The sequence below is a fragment of the Adiantum capillus-veneris genome, chromosome 27 (genome assembly GCF_014529385.1).
Source record: "Adiantum capillus-veneris isolate H3 chromosome 27, ASM1452938v2, whole genome shotgun sequence".
Taxonomy (NCBI): Eukaryota; Viridiplantae; Streptophyta; class Polypodiopsida; order Polypodiales; family Pteridaceae; genus Adiantum; species Adiantum capillus-veneris.
The window spans coordinates 74,697,638-74,709,195 of record NC_140957.1 but is presented as its reverse complement, the minus strand read 5'-3'; the positions used below and the strand labels follow the sequence as shown (position 1 = coordinate 74,709,195).

Genomic DNA, 11,558 nt, shown 5'->3' with positions numbered 1-11,558 from the left:
ATAAAGATACACCAAAGCTCTACATATTGGCTTTCTAAACTTACATGGAGGCAAGCAAAAGAGTTCAAATGATGCATTGAGTCAAATTATTGAGTAGTAAATGGATGTCAGATAAGAATTAGTTTGGAAGATGGCATGCAATTTACTTGCTTCAAGATGCATCACTAGACTTTCAATTAATGAGGCTTTCCTATGAGACTGATGTATCTCAATGTGGGTAGAAATTTGGAGGTCTATGCTTCACAAATTACACCACCCACATTGCCCACTATTACAAGAGTATGTTATTCTCTAAGAGAGGAAGCCATACTCGTTCATACATGCTTAAGACTATCCTCTTATTTGCAATCCACACTACATTAGTAATCTGGCTTAGCTCCCACTTCCTTAGGTGTGAGACAAAGCATTGGGACACGGGACCAAAAGTCCCTCACTTGTGCACATTATGTCCCTTTGAAGCTAAAGAACTTGTGCATCATACCTCACTTGAGAGCTCCATCTTGGATCACATCTGAGCTTGATTTCTTCACTCGTTGTATACCTCTCTCTCCTTAGCCACGTTGTGGGTTCTCAAGCGCTACCCCCATAGGACATATTCAACCTTCGAGAAAGATAATATCATCTCTCTCTCTCTCTCTCTCTCTCTCTCTCTCTCTCATGCTCTCATGTTGATGTTACACACTACTTGTAAGGAATTAATACAAACTCCTTCATTAGATGCACCTCTTTATGATAGGTTGAGTTTCGGCTATCACGGCTAAAATTAACTCCTGTTTTTCTTGTTAAGTGCTATTTTACTTGTGCTTCAGAAAAACCTCGTGTTGTTTGACATGCTAGAATCTCACAATTGCCTGTCATTTTTCATGTTTATACTTTGAAATTTATGTTATACATGGAAAATTAAAAATTATACAGATTGGTCACTTTACACAAAGTATATGAAAGGGGCATGGGCTCTCCCCAAAAAAAAAAAAAAAAAACTATGCCTGTCAATTTTAGGCCCTTTTTAAATCAGACCATGTCTATAGATGTACCTTTTCATGTTACTTTTTTAAGGTTTGATGGTCATCTACTGAAGCTAGCACGGTCAACTCAGAATTGTATAACACACACACTCTCTCTCTCTCTCTCTCTCTCTCTCTCTCTGTGCGCGCGCGGGGGCAAGTTTGTATGGGTCAAAGTTTAAGAGAGCAAAGAGTCTATTATTGCATCACAAAGACGGCTTGCAAGATCTCGATAAGCCAGGCTGCGTTCGTGCTTGACAGGCACAAACCTTGATTCGTTCAGTCTCTCCTTCAAACCCACAATCCCCAATCTCTCTCTCTCTCTCTCTCTCTCTCTCTACGCAAGTACCGTTCATTGATACGTGCTCTGTAATCTTCTCTTATACTGTTGCGGCTCATTAGGCCCCCAAGCCTATCTTTTCTCTCTCTCTCTCTCTCTCTCTCTCTCTCTCATACTGTTGCGGCTCTTATTAGACTCTCAAGCCTATCTCTCTCTCTCTCTCTCTCTCTCTCTCTCTCTCCTTTACTTAATTGTGGCGTTATCTCCCTATCTCTAAACCTGATCGACCCTCTGTTGACATGTGCTTTGAAACCTTCCTTTCTAAGCACCCAAATCCCTTGTAAACCTTTGCTTGCTATCCTCCATTATGAGGGATGCAAGGTGCTTAACCTTGCATCTCATTGTCACTTACAGAGCTTTCATTGCTTCCCTTGGCTTCTTGTTGATTTTGACCATGCTTTTGGGCTTCTTCACTTCATTCTCAACTGTCCATCGCCTTGCCCTTTTGGGCCCATTGAAATGCTTGGACGATCTCACCCAACCTCACATTCAAGAAACTTACTCCTTTGCATTAGGGAGGAACAAATCCGATGATTTAAAGGGAGATGATTTGCTAAACACTACTTATTATGTTGAAGAAATAGACGATGATGCAATAGATGAACTTGAAGAAGGTTTTCTACATGATATCAACCGTGAATCAATAGGAAAGCTTCTAAACTCTACGATCTATGATGATGGTCAAGATACCGACTCTCATGTTGAATCAAGAGCCACTTTGTTTAGCCCTACTCAAAATCTCAAACCACTAGCTAATAATGGTGATTCAAGAACTAACAGCTCTACATGCAACAAGAACGATGCCTTGGTGAAAGTATTCATGTATGATTTGTCCCCAGAGTTTCACTTTGGGATGATTGAGCCAATGAGTTCACAAGAAGAAATATGGCCAAACAATTTATCTTCATTGGCAAGGTATCCAGGGGGGTTGTATGAACAACATAGTCCAGAGTATTGGCTAACACTAGATTTACTAATAAACACAGAGTTGCTCAGTCTCGATGATGGAAGATTAATCAAAGAGAGATCATGTGGTGCATTCAGAGTGAAGAATGAAAGTGAGGCAGATGTATTTTTTGTACCATTTTTCTCATCTTTGAGCTATAATAGGTACAAAAAGAGTGCAATAAATTTGGGACTACAGAGAAAGCTAGTAGAGTTTTTGGAAGGACAAGAGGCATGGAGAAGAACAAAAGGGAGGGACCATGTAGTGATGATGCATCATCCAAATAGCTTGCATTGGGCAAGGCAACATTTGAGGAATGCCATTTTTGTGGTTGCTGATTTTGGGAGGTATCCCCCTCATATTGCCAATCTTGAGAAAGATGTTGTAGCACCTTACCAGCATATTATTCCTTCCATGGATGATGATGAGGCGGTTACCACAACTTTTGAGTCCAGACGCACTCTGCTTTTCTTTCAAGGAGTCATCGCAAGAAAACAAGTATTTTCTCTCTCTCTCTCTCTCTCTCTCTCTCTCTCTCTCATAACAAGTCTTGAGTTCAACTCTTAAGGTCGGATAGATCTTTAAGGTCTCTTGGGATAGTTTTCTATGATGTTAAAATTCTCTTCTTCTTCTTCTTCTTTCGGGGGGTTCATCGTTCAGTACTCCCCTATATAACATGAGTTTGCGAGGTATTAAAAAAATCATTCTTTTAACATGTCCGAATGAATAAAATGACCTCTCATTTTAGTTTTTTTTTTGAAATTGAATATAAAAACTTTTTATTTTAATGTATCTCTATTAGATTGTTTAAATTTTTTACATTTAAAAACCCCTCCTTTCGAACTCACGTTATACATTAACATGATTACATAGTGCACCCTTCGAACTTTTTCTTCTTCTTCTTTTTCTCTTTCTCATTCACACACACACGCGCGCGCGCACGCAACACATGATCAAACAATTCTTAACAAATAAATAAGAGTATAAAAGCCCATTTTGAGAGTTCTTTTGCAAATATAGAAACTTTCAAGGAAACTAAGGATGGGGAGTACACGATTTTAAGAGGAAGTATAAAACATTTAATTCCATTTTCTTTTGGGAGAAAGACGAAATAAGAAAGTGTCCAAATGGTTGCTTGCATGTTTAATCCTACCACAACTTTCTCTAGAGATTGGTTCTATAAAGACCTCTCACCTTTTTTCAATAAGGTTATTTTTCTAAAAGAAATAGAAAAATATTATCTTACATTTTTTCGGTCAAGTCTTGACTCTTGAGGCATTCTTGCTCTACAAGTTTTATTCTACTTACCAAGACTTTTTTTTCGAAAAAGCAATCTGATGCTTCCATTAGCTAGATTTATGGATTGCACCCGGTTGGAACCATAGCGTGCGCACTTAAAGCCCCTCGCCTTTACTGCTAGTCCAGCTCCCCTCAACACCCCTACTTACTAAGCTTAAGAAATTTGAAACCTAGCTTACTCTTTCCCATTCAATTCTTACCTAAGTTTTCCTTTCAAATTTTTTTTGTCTTTTAAGCATAAAATGAAAATGATGTACAGGGCTATTGATATTGATAAGGAGATTTTTCTTTTTGTTTTTAATATCTTGAATTGTGCATAGCTCCTTTGTGTTTGGAGCTTTGAGTCACCTTTATAATCCATTCGACAAAAAACAGTCTAAGTCTCTATTCATTGTCTTAGTTTTTCTTCTATTTTCTTTTCAAGCCATATTAAATTTGGCATTTTTTATTTGTAAGCTGTATTAATATTGATTGATACTTTGGCATCAAAGGGTGGAACCATACGCCGAAGGCTTTATAACATCCTTAACAATGAGACAGGAGTAGAATTCAAGAGCGGACACTTCAATAGTCAAGGACCAAAGGGAGTAACATCGGGAATGCGCTCTGCAAAGTTTTGCCTTCACTTGGCAGGAGACACACCCTCGTCCAATAGACTCTTTGATGCTATATCAAGCCATTGTGTGCCAGTGATTATAAGTAAAGCTATAGAGCTTCCATATGAGGGCATGATAGACTATACAAAGTTTTGCTTGTTTGTAAGTCATATCGATGCGTTGAAGAAAGGTTTCTTAGTGGATTTTTTGAGAAGCATCAACAAGGAAGAGTGGAGTAAACTATGGAGAAACTTGAGAGAAATTCAACAACACTTTGAGTATCAATTCCCTTCACAAAGAGATGATGCTGTGCACATGATTTGGAAAAGCATCTCACATAAAATTCCTTTAGTTAGGAAAGCTAGGCACAAGGCACAACGTTATCATAGGTCGCATGGCTTTTTCAAAGATGGATTTGAAGTAGAGCAACTATGATCAAAACATTGTACATTGTATTACTGCCCCTTTTTGTCCTTATTGTAGATAGAGCATTGTATATAACCCCTTATAGCTTTGATGTAAAAAAAAAAAGAACAACATTGTATATAACCCCTTATAGCTTTGACGTAAAAAAAAAAAAAAGCCTGCAAAACCCTATTTCGTCCCAAAAGATTTTAGGATATTGGACAAAATTAACGTTTTTCTTATCTTTTCAATGTACATCCATGCCATTTTTAGGCCATTAAGGAAAATGAGCTTTTTTTTTTTTTGCAAAACTCACAATTGTGAGTGAATTATATTGAACATCCCAAAAAATTACAAGGTCTTGTCATGCTCTTGTTGAGCCATGACATCATCCAAGGACTATAATTACATCGGCTATCAGGGCAGCCACCTCTACCAATCCACCCCCTCCTCTTTGACACAAAATGAGAAAAAGATTAATAAGAAACATGCACATGCACACAAATACACACACACACACTCTCTCTCTCTCTCTCTCTCTCTCTCTCTCTCAAAAATGTATATCCTGTGCACAAACTCAAGGAGAAGGTGTCCCTAGCCATCCTCTATATCTTTTGTCATTGTTGCATGCACTAGAGTCGACCCAAAAGTTTGTCGATTGTGAAAAGGAAATATGTTTCCATTTCTCAAAGCTTGAACCATCAATCATTTTGCTAGAAGACACAAAATGAAAGGTTTCATGGACATAAATTTTCTTGAATAGTCGCAATCTCAACAGATTCCTTCAGATGGACCTCTTTCTAGCACCTCTTGGTACCATCAAGCGATTGGATTTGAGCTTTGTTGAATACTTCGCACTCTTCAGAACATTGGGCTAACCATCCCATCATCAGGGTTTTGTTGCAACCTTTCTAAACCCGTGACAACAAAACAATAAAACCATCTACTGCTCCTTTCGAACCTGCCCTCAAGTTGTTGCTTGGTCCTGCAAGTTGTGCACTGCCCCTACCCTCGTCACTATATGGCACGGATCTAGGTCAGAGGGGGTCTAGGGCCCAAATTTGGGGTGCGAGGCGGCTTTAATCTCTGCTGTCTGATCACAAAGTGAACTAGGGGTGAACTGAGGGTGAACTAACCGTGAACTAGTGGCGGGTAAGCTAGGGGTGGGTGAATTGGGGGTGAACAAGGGGAGCCTAAACTAGAGTATGAACATGTGCCATGCCAACACGGACAGCGACGTGCGCTAGCGTGGTGGTAAGGCATTGGTGTGGCAATCGAGACGTCTCAGGTTCGACCCACACCCCGCGAGGCGGGTGAACTAGGGGTGAACTAGGGGGGTGAACTAGGAGTGAACTTGGGGCGCCATTTTTGCACCCGAGTTCACCCCCTAGTTCACCCCCAGTTCACTTTGTGATTCGACGGCTGAGATTAAAGCCGCCTCTCACCCCCAAAGTTGGGCCCTAGATCCCCTCTGGCCAGAGCCGTGCCATATAGTGACGAGGCTGCCCCTACCCCTTCCAATTGTCCCCAACCACAATGTGTATGCATGTTGCCACGTGCCCATCCCTACGCTCTATGGCCCGCCATGCCTCCTCATTTGACATCGTCTTCCAATTGCCTCCGCCTCCCACCACATGCATGCCCTTCTTTTTCTTTTAGTTCTCCTCCCTTTTCCAGGAAGGATCTCAAAAGATTCCTCTTAAGAAAACCCATCCCAAAATCAGCACCACCTAGTATGTAGTCAAGACTACCGTAAGGAATGAAATTTTAAGAACATTGCATGCACGATAAGCTTTTTGACTAAATTCATTTCCAAGCCCCACCAAACTTCTTTGATCTCTCTCTCTCTCTCTCTCTCTCTCACTCACACACACACACAAACGCACACTCTCTCTCTCTCTCTCTCTCTCAGGACTGCCAATATGCTTGCAATGCATGCAAGTGTGCATAGAGCGCTTATGGTACACAAAGGTGAATGAAGGCGCAATACTACAAGTGGAGCTATCCTTTCCATATCCATTTTTCAAAAAATAGAAGTGTATGGTGGAAATCAATTGATATCACTTGCTTTTTGTAAGTTTCCCCTTTCGTAACATTTATTTGGAGGTAAATCAACATATAAGAGCCATTCTCATTTGAATATGTCTGAACTAATCGCTGTTGGAATTAGGGTTGTAGGAAAACACACACAGCTTGGAGAAGACGAAGGAAGCTCAAGGCACACAATAGAGGAGTGTGTTACATAGTGTGCAATGAAAAGATAGATAGCCGAGTGATGGGCATATATACAATGCACGGGGAAAAAAACCTCCTAAAGAGGGAAAAAGTGCCCCGGAGGTCCTAGTGTGTTCACACACATCACTACCACATGTATATGGTAAAAAATCTCCCCTGGAGTGATGCGGTGAACAAGAGCTGGCACATGAGTAAAGGGAAATTCCATGCCTTGAGGACATGATTAGTCCACAAAGGGGAGTAAGACCAAAGCTTTGCGGAAAGCTTCAAGCTTCTTACGAGAGAATGCCTTTGTGAAAAGATCTGCAAGGTTGTCCTGTGTTGGCACATAAGCCAAGCTAATCTCTCCTGCTGAGAGACTCTCCCTGACATAGTGGTAATGCACCTCAATGTGCTTTGTGCGAGCATGAAAAACTGGGTTCCGTGCAACTACCAATGCGCTCTAGCTGTCAGTGTAGATAGTGTTGGCAGTGTCCTATCCAACACCCAAATCAGCCATAAGGCGTCTGAGCCATACACACTCAATTGTAGCTGTGAAGACTGCCATGTACTCAGCCTCAAAACTAGAAGTGGCCACAATAGGTTGCTTCTTGCTCAACCATGATATACATGAACTGCCGAGCATGAAACAAAAACCACTTGTGGACACTCGCGTGTCAAAACAACCAGCCCAATCTTAGTCCAAAAAAGCATGTAAGTCTAGAGGCAATGATTCCCCCTTAGGATAAAACAAGCCAAGATGTAAAGTGCCACTAAGGTAGCGGAAAATATTCATGACAGCCTACCAATGCGTAGACCTTGGGCTATGCATAAATCTGCTGACATGTGAAACTGCAAATGAATATCCGACCTCATGTTGCATACATAAATGAGGCATCGAACATCAGTTTGGTAAAGAGTGACATCTGCAGGATGACCACCATCATGAAGACTCAATTTTGAACCTGTTTCCATGGGAGTGGCAATAGGTTTGCAATCCTCAAGTCCAAACTTACATATTAATGTTTCTATGTAACTTTTTTGACACAAGGCAATACCACCATCACACTTCTTAAACTGTATGCCCAAGTAATGATGCAACAACCCCAAATCTTTCATCTTGAAAGTAGCATTCAAATCAGCCTTAAATTTAGTAATATGTCTCTCATTTGGTCCAATGATCAACAAATCATCTACATAAAGAACCACAATGAGGAGTACATCACCCTCATGCTTTACATCAACCTCGTTTGACCAAATGAGTGTCAGCTTTCTCATACCAAGCACGAGGAGATTTCTTCAACCCATACAAAGCCTTCTTACATCTGCACACTTTGTCCTCTTGTCCTTTCTTGACAAAACCGCGAGGCTGCGTTACATAAACTTCTTCAAATATGTCACCATTCAGGAAAGCAGTAACAATGTTTGATTGATGCACATCACAACCAAAATGAGCTTCCAATGCACATAGAAAACACACAGTAGTCATACGGTAAGTGGGAACAAAAGTCTCTTCATAATCTATGCCTTTTTGCTATGCATAACCTTTTGCAACAAGTCGAGCCTTATGGCGATCGATCTCCCCATCCGGCTTGTGTTTCAACTTGTAAACCCACTTTGTACCAATGGTCATTTTGCTAGGAGGCAAATCACATAAATTCCATGTGTCATTTTGTATAAGTGCATCATATTCTGATTGCATGGCAGCCATCCAATTTTTTGAATTATGTGCTTCATCAAAAGACAGAGGTTCCTCAACATCATGTAAGCTAGACACAACCAAAGCATAACAATCTGATGCATAAGATGCATGGCCAGAGCCTGAACGAGTACGATAGACAAAGGTGCATCCAATTTACTGTCATGCAATGTATGCACCAGCCATTTTGGCATACCTCTAGCCTGCTCATTTTCAGCCCTTTCCTCATCAAGTACATCATGTACATCTGCATCAACAATAGGCTGATCTATAACATTTTCGAAAACCTAGGATGTACATTTGCCTCATTGGAATTTACATTCAAACTTCCACCACTGAAAAGAGGCAACAAAGTGTCATAAATTTCTTGTGAGCTTACATTACTGTCTGTAGTACATGACATCAAGGGTTGAACAAAATCTTCCACAAACACTACATCCCATGAAACCAGAATAAACTTTGTTTGCAGATGATACAACCTGTAACCTTTGCTTTCAACACTATAACCAACAAGAATACATTTGACAGCCTTATCAGCCAATTGTTTTGCACTGTGTTTGTGGCACCGAAGCATATGCCAAACAGCCAAAAACACCATGTGCTCAATAGAAGGTTTTCTATCATGCCATGCCTCTTATGGAGTAATAGACTGCAAAGCTTTTTTAGGACACCTGTTAAGTACATAAGTGTCACACATGATGGCCTCAAGCAAGAAAGAATGCGCTAATCTTGACTTTTGACCATATATCGTGCCATTTCCGTAAGTGACGTGTTTTTCCTCTCAGCAACACCATTTTGCTGAGGTATATAAGGCACTGTACATTGGTGTTTTATCCCACAACTAGCCAGAAATGCATTCAATTCATGAGACATATACTCCCCCCCTCGATCGGAATGGAGGGTGCCCATAGTACATTTTGATACTTTTTCAGCCATAGCCAAAAATTGTTTGAAGCACATAAAAACTTCAGACTTTGCTTTAAGTGGAAATACCCATGCATGCTTGGAGTAATCATCGATGAAAGCCACAAAGTACGTGTAATTGCCCAAGGACGGAGTTTGCATGGGCCCACAAACATCACTATGCACAACTGCAACCTGCACGTGGCCCTAACTGAACCATCCTTTGGAAACTTAGAACGTTGCATTTTACCCAAAATAAAACCTTCATAGACATGTTTGACACGTGCTTCAAGAGGCGGCAAAGAAGAAACTATATCAGATTTTTGCAAACGCAACAAACTGGCAAAATTTAGATGCCCAAAACGTACATGCCACAGTTTTGCATTTAAAACAGCCCTTGAATCTACAACTGCATTTGCAAAATTTTGTCCACACTTGTCATACAAATTGAGCTTATACAGCCCACGGCACAAAAGGTCAGATGCAACAATTTCATCACCAAAACTGAGATAATGAATTGTACATCTGCCATCCACAAATTTGACTCCAAGTCCAAGTCTAGCAAGTGCAGATACAGATAAAAGATTCTTCTTGATCCCAGGTACATAAAGTGCATCAACAAGTGTGAAAGAACTGCCATTTGCAGTAGTAAGCACAATCTTTCCAACCCCTTGAATAGGATAAGAGGCATTGTTGGCACAATTGATTGGATTCCCATGAGGGACAGACTCGAGAGAGGTGAACAATTCATGATGTGAGGTAATGTGATTTGTAGCACCACTGTCGAAATACCACACATGTGAATCTGTAGTAACTGACATGCATGCATCATGGATAGCAAGATTGTAAGTGACTCTGGACTAAAAGCCCATTCTGCATCAACATCAGCATCACAGTCTCCTTTCACAGAAGACTCAACAATGGTTGCATTTGTAGTGGAACCTTGTGCCATTTGCTGTGTGAGGGTTGTTGATATAAGGACTCCTACGAGAAAGGTTGCCACCAAGACTAGCTTTGAATTGAAGAGGAAGATGAAGGACACACCTTTCAAAACCCCACGCATGATGGAGACAAAATATCCTCACAACAATAAAGGAGAGAGTAATCTTGAGGAGGAAAAAAGGTCCCCAAAAACGAGAGCAAGCAAGAACCCCAAGGTTGTCGATCATTCTGAAGGTCTTTGTTGAGGATGAACAAATGGCTACCATAAAATAGATTCGAGGTCTGTTCCTTCATTGCAACATGGATTGTTTGTGTCTTGTCCTGTGTGAATGCATGGAACCATTCACATTGCATACATGCAAAGTATGATTTTTATCTTTAAGCAAGATATGTGCTCTATAAGAAGATCCTTGCAAACTTTCAATGCATCAAAATCTCTTGTGCATGCGTGCATGCCTCATGGTCTATTGAAACATAAATAGAGAGTAGCTACAAAAGCCTAAAGTATGAACATAGATGTATGAAGAACCAAAATTGGTACTAAGCAATACACGATTTGGTATTGTACAGTACCAAATTTAATACTTCTCATTTATGAATTGTAACACCAAGAAGTTGTGCAGTGTCGATGTTAAGTTTGAGATTTTCCAAATGTTTTTCTTCCATAAAAAAGCATAAAGCAAGATGTTTGATTGCTTTTGCCAATTTCACATTGTAGGAAAGAACAAATGGAGGAATACCCTCAATTTACTAGGTTCTGTTATACAATTGAGAAGCTCCATGAGGAGTATGGCCTTAGTATGGAAGGGGTCTTTCCAAAGGACATTAGTGACAAAGACCTCCCTAATGACCAGTGGCTAACAATGTTTAAACAACTACACAAGAAGGGGGTCAAGATATACTTGAACCATGCGCAACCACAATTGGTGAAGATTGCAGCCTGCTGTTTCACAAAGTCTATCAGGCCCCACCATCTTGTATGGAGATCACCACAAAGTTTGCACGTGAATGTGCCTTTGAGAAATGCCATACAACGACCAAAAATTTGGCAGCTCATAAGGTCACGTGGGTGAGGTTCGAAGTGAGCATATTGATGATGTGTGGAAGCTGGTCAGGAGGGCTAGAGTGCAAGGTTGAAACCTCACGGACGGGCAAATGGGGCATCCATGGAAGCATTCCATCATATGTTAAGAAGCACCACTAGATGCAT

General features: G+C 40.6%; 1 protein-coding gene across 1 annotated transcript; it reads left to right on the top strand.

Moving 5' to 3' along the window:
* The first annotated feature begins 1,356 nt into the window (after window positions 1–1,356).
* On the top strand, window positions 1,357–4,871 carry LOC147422204 (putative arabinosyltransferase ARAD1). The gene is made up of 2 exons (XM_086503102.1): window positions 1,357–2,788; window positions 4,081–4,871. Exons 1-2 carry the CDS (start codon window positions 1,652–1,654, stop codon window positions 4,618–4,620), a joined length of 1,677 nt encoding a protein of 558 aa, XP_086359228.1. The 5' UTR covers window positions 1,357–1,651; the 3' UTR covers window positions 4,621–4,871.
* Window positions 4,872–11,558: the final 6,687 nt, after the last annotated feature.

Excerpts from the sequence above, each read along its gene's own strand:
- LOC147422204 (XM_086503102.1), top strand. The coding sequence starts at position 1,652 with ATGAGGGATGCAAGGTGCTTAACCTTGCATCTCATTGTCACTTACAGA. Across the intron at positions 2,789-4,080 it reads GAGTCATCGCAAGAAAACAA|GGTGGAACCATACGCCGAAG; the intron begins GTATTTTCTCTC and ends TTGGCATCAAAG.